General features: G+C 34.5%; 4 protein-coding genes across 5 annotated transcripts in view; all 4 read left to right on the forward strand.

Annotated features, from left to right (window-relative positions):
- LOC105253030 overlaps positions 1-6,885 on the forward strand; it is a 130,674-nt gene extending 123,789 nt beyond the window's left edge. For both annotated transcript variants that reach the window (XM_011260773.3, XM_011260775.3), the window contains 3 exons: positions 1,028-4,211; positions 4,442-4,917; positions 5,071-6,885. In XM_011260773.3, coding sequence (XP_011259075.1) covers positions 2,066-4,211; positions 4,442-4,872 — 2,577 coding nt within the window. In that variant the 5' untranslated portion in view covers positions 1,028-2,065 and the 3' untranslated portion in view covers positions 4,873-4,917; positions 5,071-6,885. The remainder of the gene's footprint in view (positions 1-1,027; positions 4,212-4,441; positions 4,918-5,070) is intronic.
- Positions 6,886-7,504: 619 nt separating this feature from the next.
- LOC105253028 lies at positions 7,505-9,162 on the forward strand. Its single transcript, XM_011260772.3, has 4 exons — positions 7,505-7,865; positions 8,007-8,330; positions 8,414-8,833; positions 8,907-9,162. The coding sequence occupies exons 1-4, from the start codon at positions 7,542-7,544 to the stop codon at positions 9,123-9,125; spliced, it is 1,287 nt and encodes a 428-aa protein (XP_011259074.1). The 5' UTR covers positions 7,505-7,541; the 3' UTR covers positions 9,126-9,162.
- Positions 9,163-10,160: 998 nt separating this feature from the next.
- On the forward strand, positions 10,161-12,492 carry LOC105253026. The gene is made up of 4 exons (XM_011260770.3): positions 10,161-11,240; positions 11,375-11,698; positions 11,769-12,188; positions 12,262-12,492. The coding sequence occupies exons 1-4, from the start codon at positions 10,920-10,922 to the stop codon at positions 12,478-12,480; spliced, it is 1,284 nt and encodes a 427-aa protein (XP_011259072.2). The 5' UTR covers positions 10,161-10,919; the 3' UTR covers positions 12,481-12,492.
- Positions 12,493-13,450: 958 nt separating this feature from the next.
- Positions 13,451-15,871, forward strand: LOC105253027. Its single transcript, XM_011260771.3, has 4 exons — positions 13,451-14,598; positions 14,728-15,045; positions 15,113-15,532; positions 15,603-15,871. The coding sequence occupies exons 1-4, from the start codon at positions 14,278-14,280 to the stop codon at positions 15,819-15,821; spliced, it is 1,278 nt and encodes a 425-aa protein (XP_011259073.2). The 5' UTR covers positions 13,451-14,277; the 3' UTR covers positions 15,822-15,871.
- The last annotated feature ends 232 nt before the right edge of the window (positions 15,872-16,103 follow it).

Here is a 16,103-nt window from a genome sequence, read left to right on the forward strand (position 1 = left end):
GATCATTCGCGCAAATACGTTCGTCCAATTTTATTTAAATTCATTTCGAAATAGTTTATCTTATTAAGAATATTTTTTCGTTCTAAGCGGTATATCGCGCATCGCACAATCATCTACGATCGGTTACGTTGGCCGGATCGAAAATCGAGTCTCACACGATTCGGAAGGGAACTATGAGATGTTATTAAGTTTCGTTTCGCGAAACGAGATATCTTGTGTGATAGCCGGGAAGAAATCGATGGTCTCTCCCCTACCTTCTATCATGACTCATCCACGTGTTCCGTCTTACCTGACCAATCAATTTCCTGGCACATATCGCGTATAAAGTCGGGACGATCGTTTTGTAAGACTTCTTTTCGTTGTTTAAGGTATCTCCGAAATATATATCCAGTCCATTGGATCGTTTTACGATCAATTACTGCCGGCGAATTGCTGTCTCGCGATGGTCGATATTAGACTTAATTAACTTAATAACGATAAATAGCAGTATTTATGAATAACTCAATTACGATCCCTCGCGCGAACTTGCTCGTTTACATATTCCTGCGGGCTAATAATATTAATAACGAATAAATTAATGATGCGTAACGGATATTGTGCATTTACGGACGACGTACACTTTATTTTTATTTGTTTACGATTAATTGATTAATTGCACGGTGAAAGCGTAATCAGGAACGAAAATAACAGCAGTTGTGGCAGTATAACTCGTTAGAAACAAAACATCTGAGGCTACCCTTTTTTCTCGCATTTTATTTTGATAAAACACATCAGAATTATTTGGATATTAATTTTTTTTTAATAATTATTTTTCACAATTTTTTAATTTTTCTCTCTCATTAGCAAGTATAAATGAAACACTATTTGGAAGCAACTTTAAAGGAATTTATGAGATTTTTGTTATTATTATATAATTTAATCTTATAATATTTCTCTTCCTCTCTATCCTCTTATTTATCTAGAATAAGGATCACATTTATTTTCTCTACTCGTTTTTTTGAACTGACGACGGATATTTTTTTCGCAGGTGCTCGGCGTAGCATCGTGAACAGATCCGAGGAGCAACGCATGACTGCAGCGAGTACGCTCGCATCCTAATTAAAGAAATGGATACGGTAATTACGAGACCACGCCAGCGACCAGGCATACAGGCTAATTCGGCGCGTTAAATGCTCCCCCGGGGATCCACGTTCCGGCCGAGGCTCTCGCGGATCTGGGATGGCTTCTGGGAGCAGAAGCGGCAGTAGCAACAGCGATATCGGATCAAACTCAGTTAACAAGCCTGTGTCATCGCTGTATTGATTGCGCAAGTAGATAGATTTTAAATCGAGTCAACCGCGCGGAAACAACGAAGTTAGCACGACAAAATAATCCGGTGGGGCTATTAGATCGTGTATCCCGACCGGGTATATAATGAAATCACGTGGAACAGGACGGTAGTGGACCGAAGGTGATGGATGCTACGAAGAAGAAATTGAATCCTACCTTACAGATCGCCTAATGATCCGACACATCGCAGAGTTATCAAGAATTATCTTTATTTAACCTGATACGAGGCCTCAAAGATATAGATAGTAGTTACAAGGAAGACGCTGTTGACCCCAACCCTTCTCCCATTTTCAAAATCTTTTTTGTGTACATCGCAAATATCAACGATATCCCGAAAGAGAAGAGATCAGTCGCGAAAAAGCACTGCCAGGCTATAAGAAATAAAAATACACTCGCGATACATCTCAACATTGGAGGAAAACACAACGGATGTCGCAATCAAAGAAAACGACACGGTGAGAGAAGATTAATCAACAGCCAGCGTTTTCAAGAATGTGACGCGACAAGATTCTCCGTGAGTGAAAATTAGTATTCTCGAATAGAAGAACTGTAGAAGAGATAAAAGAAAAGGACACTGGCAAAGGCACGTTTTGACCAAGTGCTCTTACGATTTTCGTCGTCGTTGTCCTTGTCGTGAAGCGGCAAAGTTGATCCTGTGTTATGGAATGAACCGATGCCCAGATAGGGTGTCTAAGTGTTCACAAGCATCCCCCTCGACACGGTTCGGTCGAGCATTATGACCCCGATGATGCGACCGCTCCTGCTATTCGTTCTGATGGCCGTACAGTCCTGCTCGATTGTCTGCTCGGCGAGCGGCGACGGCGGACCCAACAGCCCGATCTTTAATTTAGACCACACCGCTCTGGAGAAGAATCTGGCGGCGATCTTCAACAAGGTGGCGCACAGCTCTGCGACTACGAAACGCAGTGTGCCGGCGTATGATGCCCAGGTGTCGGCCAGTACAACGTTGTCCACAGTGCCGTCACCGTTGACCACCAGTACGACTACCAGCACTACGGCTAGTCCGTCGATACCCGCTATCAAGTACCCGGCGGTGCCACGGGCCACAGCCTCGCCCATCCTCCGAGATCTTCCGTCGTACGCGCCTCCCTCCAGAGCTCTCTTCACACCGCCCCTGCCGCCAGAGTACCTGCATCCATTCGCCGACAAGCCCACGCTACGCGGCACCAACTCGGACGTGTACACCGGCAACAGGAGGCCGGTGCCGCCGCCTAGTTTGACACCGGCGCACGAACGGATACCCATCCGACCGCCGGATCTACCTCAGAGTCCCTCTCAAGTGCCAGAGAGGCATCATTCCCACTCGAGAAATAAACCGGTGAATGTGCCTGACGGCAGAGGGGAACAAAGGCCCGCGGAATCCGGCGAAACTGATCGACGAAACAGCACCAATGATTCCTCTTCATTCGTGACTCTTCATTACCCCAGTATTTCGAGGATCTTGTCCGGTAGCAATGGCAGAAAACAGGATATCCCCGATATATTGTTAAAGCCTCTAGCCACGAAAAGTCCGCTGGTCCCGAACATACCGCCTGCTCCGACGACCGAGAAAACTACGTCAGCACCGAGCACCATCACATCCGGCAGTACCGCAGATCCTTCGAGAGTCGCCATTACCCAACCGACCATCTTCAACCTACCAAATACCGGTCGGCAGGACGACGACAGCTATCATGGGCTGAAAAACGAAAATGGGGACAGTATCGAAATAGTGGACACGGAGAGGAGGAGACCGTATCCGCAGGCGCAGCCCCCGGCACCGACGTCAAAGCGACCAACTAATATCGATGATGATGACGAGCGTCTGGTGCCGCATGTTGACACGCATTCGCTCGAGTCCACGTGGCGAATCGCTTGGTCGCTGCACGTGTACGTTGCGGCGATTATGTTCACGCTAATGGCTCTGTATTCGATCTACAAGATCGTGCGCTTCAACGAAGCGACGAATCTGCTCACCCAGTCATATTTCCTGGCTGTTCATCTACTGCTGACTACCGTTTGCACTCTGAGGTGCTTCCATCTTTTCTACGACGCTTATAATCTCGGACATTCGCTGCCGGAGCCATTGTCCAGGGTGCTAATGTATCTGCCGGCGCCGCTCTTATCCACGGCCTTCGCTACTCTGGTGCTATATCTTGCTCGATGTTCGGAGGCGCCTTCACTCAACAACAGCATCCTCTCGCCTACCACGCTCGTACTCTCGTCCGTAGTGCATATTGTGCTGTGCGTGTCTCTTCACGTGTCCACGCACGTGCTCGGTTATCAGGACGAAGAGCGAATTTTACCGCTTATTTGTCAATGTATTTATATAATTGTCTGCGTTACGTTGGGCCTATGCTACATGTACGTATATCGCGTGGTGCGCTCACAGATCCACGTGGCCAGCAATAAGGCAGCCGGCGCGAACCACATGATGGGTGCCGATCCTACCACAGTGGCGCTCAGCACTGCCATTACCACCACGATCGCCACTGCTCTGCTGTTCATTCTCATGGGTCTTGTGCAGCTCTATGGGATATTCGGTGTCCAGGAACGTCCGCAACCATATCCATGGCTCTGGTGGGGCTGGCAGTTTTCAGTCAGACTGCTGGAGCTTTGCGTCTGCGGTCTTCTAGCCTGGGTCGCCAGTCTATCTCAGTATCCCCTGCGCGAGAAACAAATGCAACAACACTCAGTGCACTCGGGTTTCGCATTGTTTCCTTGCGGCAGTTCCACTTCCACGGAGAATATGGACGATGTGCTTTATCCCGCTATATGTAGTACCAATCAAGCGATTCAGAATTACACTATGAGAACGGGAAAACAGGTTTACGATGACAGTTTTCCATTGAATACTCTGCCCGAGCATTTGAACATATCAGGTAATGTGAAAAATTGTAGACATATATATCTTCCTCGTATATTTCTCACTAAGAATCTCCTTATGCGCACAAAATAATTGAATTTTTATTTTTCTGATTTAAAAAAAAAAACTAATAACTTCATTAATATTTTGTCAATTATTTAAACTAGCATCTAATTGTTTAAGCTGGTGTCGATATTAATATTTACAGAATTCAGAAACTAATGTTCATTTGTATGTTGCATATAGGTACCTTCGAGAGACATTCCATCCGCAAGTCAGGTACAATGGGGCACTTTCCTCACGAAGGTCGAGGTTCCTTAAGTCGTCATGGTAACGGCATACAAACCCTAAGGAATTCCGAGACTCGCGGCAGGCATACGCCCGTGCAAGGCCTACATGAACAAGCTCCGACCAGCGGCTCGACGATGCTAGTCGCCGAAGACGGCTTCGTTAGGTTCCGGAGTCTTGGTGCAGAGGAGGACGAGTTGTCCGATACGCAGAGCATAGTCGGCACTCATGGTAGGGGAAGCTCGCTCGCTGGTAGCGTCAGGTACAATGCGAGGCATTCGACGGTACAGCATCAACATCCCCATCAACACCCCCATCAGCACTCGCTGCAGCACTCGCATCCGAGTCAGCATCAGCAAACTCACCATCAACTTTACAACAACACGTAAAGGCTGTGCCAACGCGATGACTGAAACGTGATTTTTGTTAACTCGGTAGGTTAACAGAAAATAAAATCACAATATTACTTTTGATATGATTAATTTGTGTCGTATTTTTGTCTGGTACATTATGTTTTTTTTAATTATAATTTATTTGAAATTTATTTTTGTCTTTATGACTCTAATATGCTCCTATTATTGTTGCAGACGAACGAAATCGTCGTCAATGAAATATATATGATATATTTGACATGAATCGCGGGAATCGTCGCCCTCGCAAACCTCGGTCTAAACTCAAAAACTAATTTTATCTCATACTCTATGTAAGATATGTCCTGTGTATAGACAACCTAATGCCATTCCCGCTCTCCCGCTTCGCATCGACGTCCGAGCCAAGCCTCTGCCGTACGATACTTGTATACATATTTATTTTGATCCTCGATAAGCGAGTAAAAGTATACGGCGAACTCGTTGGGGTTCCTCTACCTGTATGTGGGTAGTTCAGGGTATATCGAAACTTGATCTTATATTAGGCACTTGGTACTTATTAAGATTCATGTGATTGAAAAAAAAAATAAATAATGTGTCTCTGAAATATGTAGGGAAACGTGCTTCTCTCTCGGTTTTACGTTCACTGTTAGTACCGAAGATGGGCTGTGGAACGTATTGGAAAAAGTACTAACGATTTTAAATCGATTTTTTCAAACATTGTCAATGTGTTTTAATGTATTATTAATTATTCGCTATCGCGTGATTAGAAAAGATCTTGAACGTTGTATTATCCCGACAATTTTTACAATCGTACAGGCTCATTGTTTTACATAGTCGTATGTGCGTTAAAGCGCTCCAAGTCACCTGTTTAATCGGTATTTATGCTTTTTTGAATGAAACTTCTTAAATAAATATGATATAAAATCAGCTTTGCGACCAACAGGAGGTATATTTTTTACAAAAAAAAAATTACACGCGAGGTCCAAACACAACTGGAGAAAACAATTGCGATTCTCATTCAGGTATTCCGAGATTAGGAGATGTGATTATGTCAAGCTGAAAGCGATGTTTGTACAGTCGACGATAATTTATCACTCAGTCCAATTGTACGATTTAGTTAGCGGCTAAGACACTAGATTAAGAATTGCGGATTACACGTTAAGTTTAGTCATTAAGAGAGAGAAAGGGAAAGAGAGAAAGAAAGAGAAAAAGAGTTAGACGAGTCGCGACTAATGTCAACAGATTTACACTTAATAAATCGAAAGGGAATAGAGAGAAGACATAAAAGAATACTATTACCGATATAGAATAGATGACATAAGTGCGATTTAACGTCACACATACACACAGGCCAGCATTTTACTTTTTATTTCTCAGATTCTAAGGTACAAAATAGTACTTTTTACCTTTTACTCCGTATATCGATAGGTTTAAGCGGTCGCAGTGTATATGTTTATATATGGACATTGTACATAAGGTATATGGGCTCGTCGTGAACGAATCTACTGTTATGGTGGAATCTACGGCTAGATTCCATTTAACGCGTTGGAATCTACTCAATTCTCGTTTGTAAATGCACACAAGACTTGAATTTTAATTTATCTCAGAAGCTGTATTTATTATGTGAAACATTCCACAACAAGTGATCAGTATGAGTGCGCGATCGATTTGTGTGGGATTTTATTGCAATTATAAATTTCTCTAGGCGCTAAAACGAAACGGAACAAATGTAAATAAAAGCTTTTTTGCGAAAAAAAAGTTTTATGTTTATCTTTTAAACGAAATTTCAGCCGTTCACGTGCATCGAACATCTGTAAAAAAATATCGTTTTTTATACTTTTATAACAAATTTTTATACTTTTATAACAAATGGACTTTTAGTTGAAATATCTTTACAGATTGTTGTTTACAATATTATTAATTTATCTGGATAATATTTAGATAAATTTTACAAGAATGCTCTGTGTTTAGAAACCACACATGCAAAAGGTTCCGAATTTAGGTTTTCTAAACAAATTTTATGTTGTAATATATATAAATATAATCTCGTGTCACATGCATATTAGAATTTCATTTTATTTTACATTTCGTTCCTTTTACTTTGTATTTTTTCCCACTTTTATTCTTTACATTTATCTTTATATGTTTTAAATACTGGACAACGAATACGTATTGTATTGTGAAATTTTCAAAATAACAACGAAATAACAAACAAATTCTAATTCTGATTTCTAAAATTAGAATTTGATTTTCGTTGTTACTTTGGAAAGTTCTTAAAAATTCAATCAATTATTTCAAAGCAATAATGCATTATTAATAAAAATTAATAACAAAAAATATTAACTAAATTCTATTTTATAAGTTGTATATTAAATATTTTTCCTTATTGCGAAGAATTCTAATATTTGCATTCAATGAAGTATCACAAATGCACGTCTTTAGTCTCTGTTTCACTATGCTACAAACAACATATTTTATCATTTTGATAAAGCGAAAAATTTTTATCACTTGATAAGATATATAAACCATAGTCGCTTCATTACTCATGCTATTAATGCATTTGATGCTAGTTTGTTAATTTAAAATATCAGTTTGCATATTTTTATTTATAAATATATAATTTATAATAAATATATATTAATAAATTTCTCATAAATACGGCTGTTTGTAAATATTGAAAAGAAACTATGAATCACAATATGAAAAAGTGCATTAACTTGAGTGACATAAATAACAAGTTTACAGAAGAAGTGTTAACAGATATTATTTCTAAAACATGTAATAGAAAAGATGTACAATTGACGGATTGGGATTTTAACGAGGGATCTGCTAAAGGAGACAATTATTTATCTAATGTTTATAAGGGCAAAGTGAATGGTATTATCAGTGGTAATCCAAAGCAACATGTGCAAGTGAATATCATTGTAAAGTCAATGCCAAAAAATCCTGGCACAAGAAAGACTCTCAGATGTGCAGACTTTTTCCGTAATGAAATTGCTTTCTATACAAAGGCAAGATTATCACATATTACTTCTCTTTTCTTTTTTAGATTTATACATGCTTATATTATTTATTTAAAAGAAATTATATTATCTATATGTTATCTATATGTGTAAAAGATCACAAATATTCTTTATTCATTTATTTTGCAGGTTGTTTCTAAATTTGAAAATTTTTTGACGAACAAAGGACAGAACGATCTGTTATGTATACCACGTTATATAATGTCTTTCATAGATAATGAAAATGATTTTCTAATATTGGAAGATGTCTCTTGCTTAGGATTTCGTGGAGCATCGCGACAAAATTGCTTAGACTGGACAGAATGTATAGCAATCTTGAAGACATTAGCTAAATTTCATGCAATTTCATTTGCGTATAAGGATCAAAAGAAAGAAGAGTTTATAAAAATTACAGATTCTTTAGAAGAAACTTTCTTTGGCAGTAACCACTGGGACTGGTATAAAAATTATCATGTAAATAACAGGAAATATAAATTTTTTTCAAGCGTCTTAAACTTTTCTCTTAAGAGTATAAGCATTTTTTCCTTCTTTCGCAGAAAAAGGCACAAGATATAATTAAGCATGCATTAACCACCGAATATCCCAACAGTGAAGCTGAGAAAAAGTACAATTCTTATGAATTTGGTGCTCTTTTCAACAAATGCAGAGAATTATGCGAGACAAGACACGCACCTACATCTGTTGTAATTGAGGGTGATTGTTGGGCTCCAAATTTTTTAATCCGGGATATTGGTCAAAGTCAAAAGGAAGCATTAATGCTTGATTTTCAGCTTGCACGTTGTGCTAGTCCTATCTTGGACTTATCATTCCTAATTTATTCTTGCACTCTAAAATCATTTCGTGATCAGTACTTTGATGATATGTTAAAAAACTATTATTCGGAATTAAACAATGCTATTAAATTACTTGGATCTGATCCAGATAAAATTTATCCATGGGACTTATTCATGCAGGAGGTAAAATATTCATTTTTAAAAATTGTTCCTTTAAGCAAATGAAGATGTTTAATGTTTATATTTATAATTTCAGGTAAAGGAGCAATTTATTTTTGGTGTATTAACTGCACTTGAAGCTATTCTACTAAGCTTAATAGATATACCTGAATCATTTAACATAAATACCGTTATTCAGGGTAATGAGGCAATAGATATTGGTGAAATATCATTTCTCCATCCCGTTGAAACAACAAGTGGAAGACGAAGATTGGCAGATGTGATAGTTCATGCTTTTGAACAAGGATACATATAATATTAATTTATATAAAATTATTTATTGATAAATAATAGTAGACATCAATATAATAAAAGTGTTATCTAATTTGATTTTCTACATTTAATTTATTGAAAGTAATAAAAAATACTTGTCAAACTTTCATATTCAAAGATTTCCAAAGAATCCTTTCACAATATAAATTATTTCATTCATTGATTAATAGTTAATTTTCTTTGGTGGAATTTTATCATGGTTTTCCTACATTTATTTTAAATTGACAAAAGTTATACATTGTTTTTTTTTGTTGTATCATAAACAGTTGTATAATATACACAGTCACATTGGAAACAATGCTCAGTGTATTTTGGTGGATAAGCTTGAATGGATTATTTGTTCATTTTGAAATTTATTTTTTAATGAAAAACATTATTTGTCATGTTTTCAATATTTAATATATTACTTTTCCCCTTATATATGTATAATAAATCCTTCAAAAATAATTTTACAAAGTATTTACTTAAAATAAGGGATAAAATTTTGTCTTGTATTCTTTAAAGATTAATACCAATAAAATTGATAGATTTTCTACGATTTATTTGATGTCATTTTTCACAGAAATTTATCAGCAGATTAATTATACGAATGTAAAAGATCTCAACACAAGAAAAATTGATAAAAAAGAATTGGTTGTGTGTTAATTAGTAAATATCTATGTAACAAATAATTCTCTCAATAACAACTACGAAAAGAATTGAATTGAACAACTGAAGAAAAGTTAAATGGTTCGATACGTTTATCATTTCTGCAATTATTTCTACGTTAATTATCATGCAACAATCAACAGAAACATATCAGAATCAATATATCAACAGTTCTTTTTCTTCTATTGATTTTATAATCAACGATTCTTCGCATTTTTTGTGGAGACAAAATAATAAATCAAATTATCTCACTTAAAAATATTAATCTTATCTTTCAGACATGTCACATAATCTTTCTGATCTCACTTTATCAATCTAATTATACTAAAGGTTATGTTTTTACTTAACAAATCGATATGCATTCACGAAATATCGATAAAAACTTGCGCGCGCATTTTACAATGCAAGTTATGACACAAAGAAATATGAGCATGAGATTGTGATTTGTGGCCTTCCAACTAATCGTCCCAATTTATTCTCCCTTCTCCATCTGTGAATATTCTCAATAAGAGGAGTTCTTTCATGATGGAAAATTCCACTCGATAGTGTGGCGTGGCAAGTGCATGCGTAAGGATTGTGTACATGTGAAAATTATGTATTTATTTTTTTGCAGTAATCATAGATAGACATTTATGTGGAAAATAAGATTAATAAGATAAGCGTCTTTTCTCTGGCGAGAAAAACGTATTCGATCAACAAGTACAACTTGCAGATATATATCAAGTGCGAATGTTTTACATATGAAACGTGTCGTATCAAGCTTTGTAAAAAAAAAAAGACTAATTCCCAAAAATGATAAGGAACTTATACCGTAAATCATAGATCTTATCATAAGAAAGAGAGAAGAGAATTAAATTGCGTTCAAGATAACAGTTGTATAAACCATAAGAATTTCGTCTTTCCTTGAATATTATTTCAGTGTCGTTCTCTTAGTTATGTCTATTAACTTATTGAAAAATATCACAACTATATTGTAATAAGTGAACGCATTAGTATAAATACATCTCTGGGAATATTCATATTAATATAAATATTGTATTAAATCCTAAAAGCATCAGTATTATTTTTCAAAGTATTACTGTATAAATTTCATATCAAGTAGTTTCTTGAAAAGATCTAGAAAAAAATCATGAGTCAAAGTAAGAATCGCATCAATTTGAATGAAGTGAGTGACAAGTTTACGGAAGAGCTGCTGACAGACATTCTCTGTAAGGAATATAATGGGAAAAAAGTACAACTGACAGATTGGGATTTTGGCGAAGGATTTGTTAAAGGTGACAGCTATATGTCAACTGTCAATAAGGGTAAAATATATGGTATTATAGATGATGATACACAACAACATGTACAAGTTAATTTTGTCGTCAAGGCGATTCCAAAGAACATTGGCAGAAGAAAGACTTTTAGATGTGCAGACCTTTTCCGCAATGAAATCATATTTTATACACAGGTAAGAATATATATAACGTTTACCTTTCTTAGTAATAAAAAATATATATATTATTAAAAAAATAGCATTATATAATCAATGAATAAATTTCTTTGATTAATATTTTAATTTCAAATACTTGCTATGTTTTATAGATTGTCCCCAAATTTGAGAAATTTCTAGCAGACAAAGGACAAAGCAATCTATTATGCATACCACGTCACTTGATTTCTTATACAGATGGTGAAAACGATTTTATTGTCTTGGAGGATGTTTCTCTCCTAGGATTTGGACCTGTATCCCGACAAAACTGTGTAGATTGGATAGAATGTACAGTGATGTTAAAAGCATTAGCAAAATTTCATGCAATCTCGTTTGCATATAGAGATCAGAAGAAAGAGGAATTTATAAAACTTGCAAGTAATTTAAATGAACTTTACTTTGATAATCATACCTGGAACTGGTATCAAAGATTTCATGTAAGTAATATTATTACATTGTATAATTTAGTATGATATAATTATTATTAAAGCAGTTTTTTTTATATAGGAAAGACTTGTGGGTATTGCTAAACATGCGTTAGCTACTGAATATCCAAACAGTAAAGCTGAAAAGCAATTTAATTCCTATGAATTTGGTGAATTGTATCAGAGGTGCTGCAAATGCTGTGACAAGAAAGATGCCCCTACGTCTGTTATATCTGAAGGTGACTGTTGGGCACCAAACTTTCTTGTACGAGACGTCGGGCAAGATCAAAAGGAAGCGTTATTGCTCGACTTTCAACTTGCACGTTGTGGTAATCCTATCATGGATTTATCATTCTTAATTTATTCGTGCACTTTGAAATCATTTCGCGATCAATATTTCGATGATATATTGAAAACTTATCATTCCGATTTGAGCAATGTTATTAAATCTCTTGGATCTGATCCAGAAAAAATTTATCCATGGGATTTATTTATGAAAGAGGTAAAATGTCTATTTTCTATTTAAAATTTTAAATAAGAAGCAAAAGTGATATATTAATCGATTTAAATTGCAGGTGAAGGAATTCTCTGTTGTTGGACTAGTATTTTCACTTGAAGCAATTCCATTTTGCCTAATGGATCCATCTGAAGCATTCGATTTAGACGATATCATTAAGAATGATGAAGCTGTGAATGTTTCTGATGTAATGACAGTGTCTAATATTAAAACGTCAATTGGAAGACAAAGATTGGCAGATGTAATAGTTCATGCTGTTGAACATGGATACATATAATATTAATTTATATAAAATTATTTATTGATGAATAATATTAAACATCAATATAATAAAAGTGTTATCTAATTTGATTTTCTAAACTTAATTTATTGAAAGTAATAAAAAAACACTTGTCAAAGTTTCATGTTCAAAAATTTCCAAAGAATTTGACAACATAAATTATTTCATTCATTGATTAATAATAATTAATTTTCTTTTGTGGAATTTTATCATGGTTTTCCTACATCTATTTTAAATTGACAAGTTATACATTGTTTCTTTTTGTTGTATCATAAACAGTTGTATAATATACACAGTCACATTGGAAACAATGCTCAGTGTATTATGGTGGATAAGCTTGAATGGATTTTTTGTTCATTTTGAAATTTATTTTTTAATGAAAACATTATTTGTAATGTTTTCAATATTTAATATATTACTTTACCTCTTATATATATATATATATATATATATATATATATATATATATATATATATAATAAATCCTTCAAACATAATTTTATAAAGTATTTATTTAAAAGGGGTAAAATTTTACCTTGAACTCTTCAAAGATTAATTCCAATAAAGTTGATAGATTTTCTATGATTTATTTTGTCATTTTTCACAGACATTTATCAACAGATTAATTATACGGATGTAAAAGATCTCAACACAAGAAGAATCGATAAAAAAGAACCGGTTGTGTTGATTAGCAAATATTTACGTAACAAGTAATTGTCTCAATAACAACTATAAAAAGAATTGAACTGAACAATGAAGAAAATTTAAACGGATCGATACGTTTGTCATTTCTACAATTATTATTTCTACGTTAATTATCATACAACAATCAACAGTAACATATCAGAATCAATACATCAACAGTTCTTTTTCTTCTATTGATTTTATAATCAATGATTCTTCCCATTTTTTTGTGGAGACCAGATAATAAATCAAATTATCTCACTTAAAAATATTAATCTTATCTTTCAGGTATGCATAATCTTTCTGAATTCACCTTATCAATCTAATTATACTAAAGGTTATGTTTTTACTTAACAAATCGATATGCATTCACGAGAAATCGATAAAAACTTGCGCGCGCATTTTACAATGCAAGTTATGACACAAAGAAATATGAGCATGATTGTGATTTGTGGCCTTCCAACTAATCGTCCCAATTTATTCTCCCTTCTCCATCTGTGAATAGCGATTCTCAATAAGAGGAGTTCTTTCATGATGGAAAATTCCACTCGATAGTGTCGCGTGGCAAGTGCATGCGTAAGGATATTTACTTTTTTGCAGTAATCATAGATGTGGAAAATAAAATTAATAAGATAAGCGTCTTTTTTCTCTGGCGAGAAAAACTTATTCCGTCAACGAAGAACAAATACAACTTGCAGATATACATCAAGTGCGAGTGTTTTCATATCAAACGTGTCGTATCAAGCTTTGTAAAAAAAACGATTAAATGCCCAGAAATGATAAAGAACTTATCGTAAATTATACATCTTATCATTAGAAAAGAATTAAATCGCGTTCGAGATAACAGTTGTATAAACCATAGGGATTTCATCTTTCCTTAAATATTATTTCAGTGTCGTTCTCTTAATTACATATGTCTATTAACTTACTGAAAAATATCACAACGTAGATTGTAATAAGTGAACACATTATTGTAAATACATCTCTGGGAATATTCATATTAATATAAATATTGTATTAAACCCTAAAAACACACCAGTATTTCTTTTCAAAGTATTACTGTATAAATTTCATATCAAGTAGTTTCTTGAAAAGCTCTAGAAAAAAATCATGAGTCAAAGTAAGAATCGCATCAATTTGAATGAAGTGAGTGACAAGTTTACGGAAGAGCTGCTGACAGATATTCTCTGTAAGGAATATAATGGGAAAAAAGTACAACTGACAGATTGGGATTTTGGCGAAGGATTTACTAAAGGTGACAGCTATTTGTCAACTGTCAATAAGGGTAAAATATATGGTATTATAGATAGTGACCCACAACAACATGTACAAATTAATTTTGTCGTCAAGTCGATTCCAAAGAACATTGGCAGAAGAAAGACTTTTAGAAGTGCAGACTTTTTCCGCAATGAAATCATATTTTATACACAGGTAAGAATATATAACTTACTTTTCTTAGTAATAAAAAATATATATATTATTGAAAAAATAGTATTATGTAATCAATGAATAAATTTCTTTATTAATATTTTAATCTCGGACACTTGTTTTTTTTTATAGATTGTCCCCAAATTTGAGAAATTTCTAGCAGACAAAGGACAAAGCAATCTATTGCGCATACCACGTCATTTAATTTCTTATGCAGATGGTGAAAACGATTTTATTGTCTTGGAAGATGTTTCTTTCCTAGGATTTGGACCTGCATCCAGACAAAACTGCATGGATTGGTCAGAATGTACAGTGATGTTAAAAGCATTAGCAAGATTTCATGCAATCTCATTTGCATATAGAGATCAGAAGAAAGAGGAATTTATAAAACTTGCAAGTAATTTAAATGAAACTTACTTTGATAACTGGAATTGGTATCAAAGATTTCATGTAAGTAATATTACTACATTGTATAATTTTATATGATTTAATTATTAAAGTAGTTTTTTTTATATAGGAAAGACTTGTGGGTGTTGCTAAACATGCGTTAGCTATTGAATATCCAAACAGTAAAGCTGAAAAACAATTTAATTCCTATGAATTAGGTGAATTGTACCATATGTGCAGCAAATGCTGTGACAAGAAAGACGCCCCTACGTCTGTTATATGCGCAGGTGATTGTTGGGCTCCAAACTTTCTTGTACGAGACATCGGGCAAGATCAAAAGGAAGCGTTATTGCTCGACTTTCAACTTGCGCGTTGGAGTAATCCTATCACGGATTTATCATTCTTAATTTATTCGTGCACTTTGAAATCATTTCGCGATCAGTATTTCGATGATATATTGAAAACTTATCATTCCGAATTGAGCAATGCTATTAAATCTCTTGGATCTGATCCAGAAAAAATTTATCCATGGGATTTATTTATGAAAGAGGTAAAATGTCTATTTTCTATTTAAAATTAATAAGGAGCAAAAGTGATATATTAATCCATATAAATTGCAGGTTAAGGAATTCTTTTTTTTTGGACTAGTATTTTCACTTGAATCAATTCCATTTGGCCTATTGGATCCATCTGAAGCATTCGATTTAGACGATATCATTAAGAATGATGAAGCTGTGAATATTTCTGATGTATGGACAGTGTCTAATATTAAAACGTCAATTGGAAGACAAAGATTGGCAGATGTAATAGTTCATGGTGTTGAACATGGATATCTATGATAAATTATAGATGAATAATTCTTATGTATTTTTATAGAACATTATATAAACAGCATGAATATATATATATATATATATATATATATATATATATATACTGTTAATAAAACAATGATACATTATTAGAAAAGTATTATTAAATTTTATTCTAATAATAGTAATAATATAATAATGTATCTTTGATTATTCAAAATATATATCTTATTAGCAAAATATTTAATCAGTTTTTTTTTTTTCAATTTTATCTTTATATTTTTCCAATAGAAATGTATCTCAAATGAT

This window comes from Camponotus floridanus, unplaced genomic scaffold (genome assembly GCF_003227725.1).
Source record: "Camponotus floridanus strain SB8 unplaced genomic scaffold, Cflo_v7.5 scaffold4, whole genome shotgun sequence".
Taxonomy (NCBI): domain Eukaryota; kingdom Metazoa; phylum Arthropoda; class Insecta; order Hymenoptera; family Formicidae; genus Camponotus; species Camponotus floridanus.

Excerpts from the sequence above, each read along its gene's own strand:
- LOC105253028 (XM_011260772.3), top strand. The coding sequence starts at position 7,542 with ATGAATCACAATATGAAAAAGTGCATTAACTTGAGTGACATAAATAAC. Across the intron at positions 7,866-8,006 it reads AAATTGCTTTCTATACAAAG|GTTGTTTCTAAATTTGAAAA; the intron begins GCAAGATTATCA and ends TTTATTTTGCAG. Across the intron at positions 8,834-8,906 it reads GGGACTTATTCATGCAGGAG|GTAAAGGAGCAATTTATTTT; the intron begins GTAAAATATTCA and ends TTATAATTTCAG.
- LOC105253026 (XM_011260770.3), top strand. The coding sequence starts at position 10,920 with ATGAGTCAAAGTAAGAATCGCATCAATTTGAATGAAGTGAGTGACAAG. Across the intron at positions 11,241-11,374 it reads AAATCATATTTTATACACAG|ATTGTCCCCAAATTTGAGAA; the intron begins GTAAGAATATAT and ends TATGTTTTATAG. Across the intron at positions 11,699-11,768 it reads ACTGGTATCAAAGATTTCAT|GAAAGACTTGTGGGTATTGC; the intron begins GTAAGTAATATT and ends TTTTTTATATAG.
- LOC105253027 (XM_011260771.3), top strand. The coding sequence starts at position 14,278 with ATGAGTCAAAGTAAGAATCGCATCAATTTGAATGAAGTGAGTGACAAG. Across the intron at positions 14,599-14,727 it reads AAATCATATTTTATACACAG|ATTGTCCCCAAATTTGAGAA; the intron begins GTAAGAATATAT and ends TTTTTTTTATAG. Across the intron at positions 15,046-15,112 it reads ATTGGTATCAAAGATTTCAT|GAAAGACTTGTGGGTGTTGC; the intron begins GTAAGTAATATT and ends TTTTTTATATAG.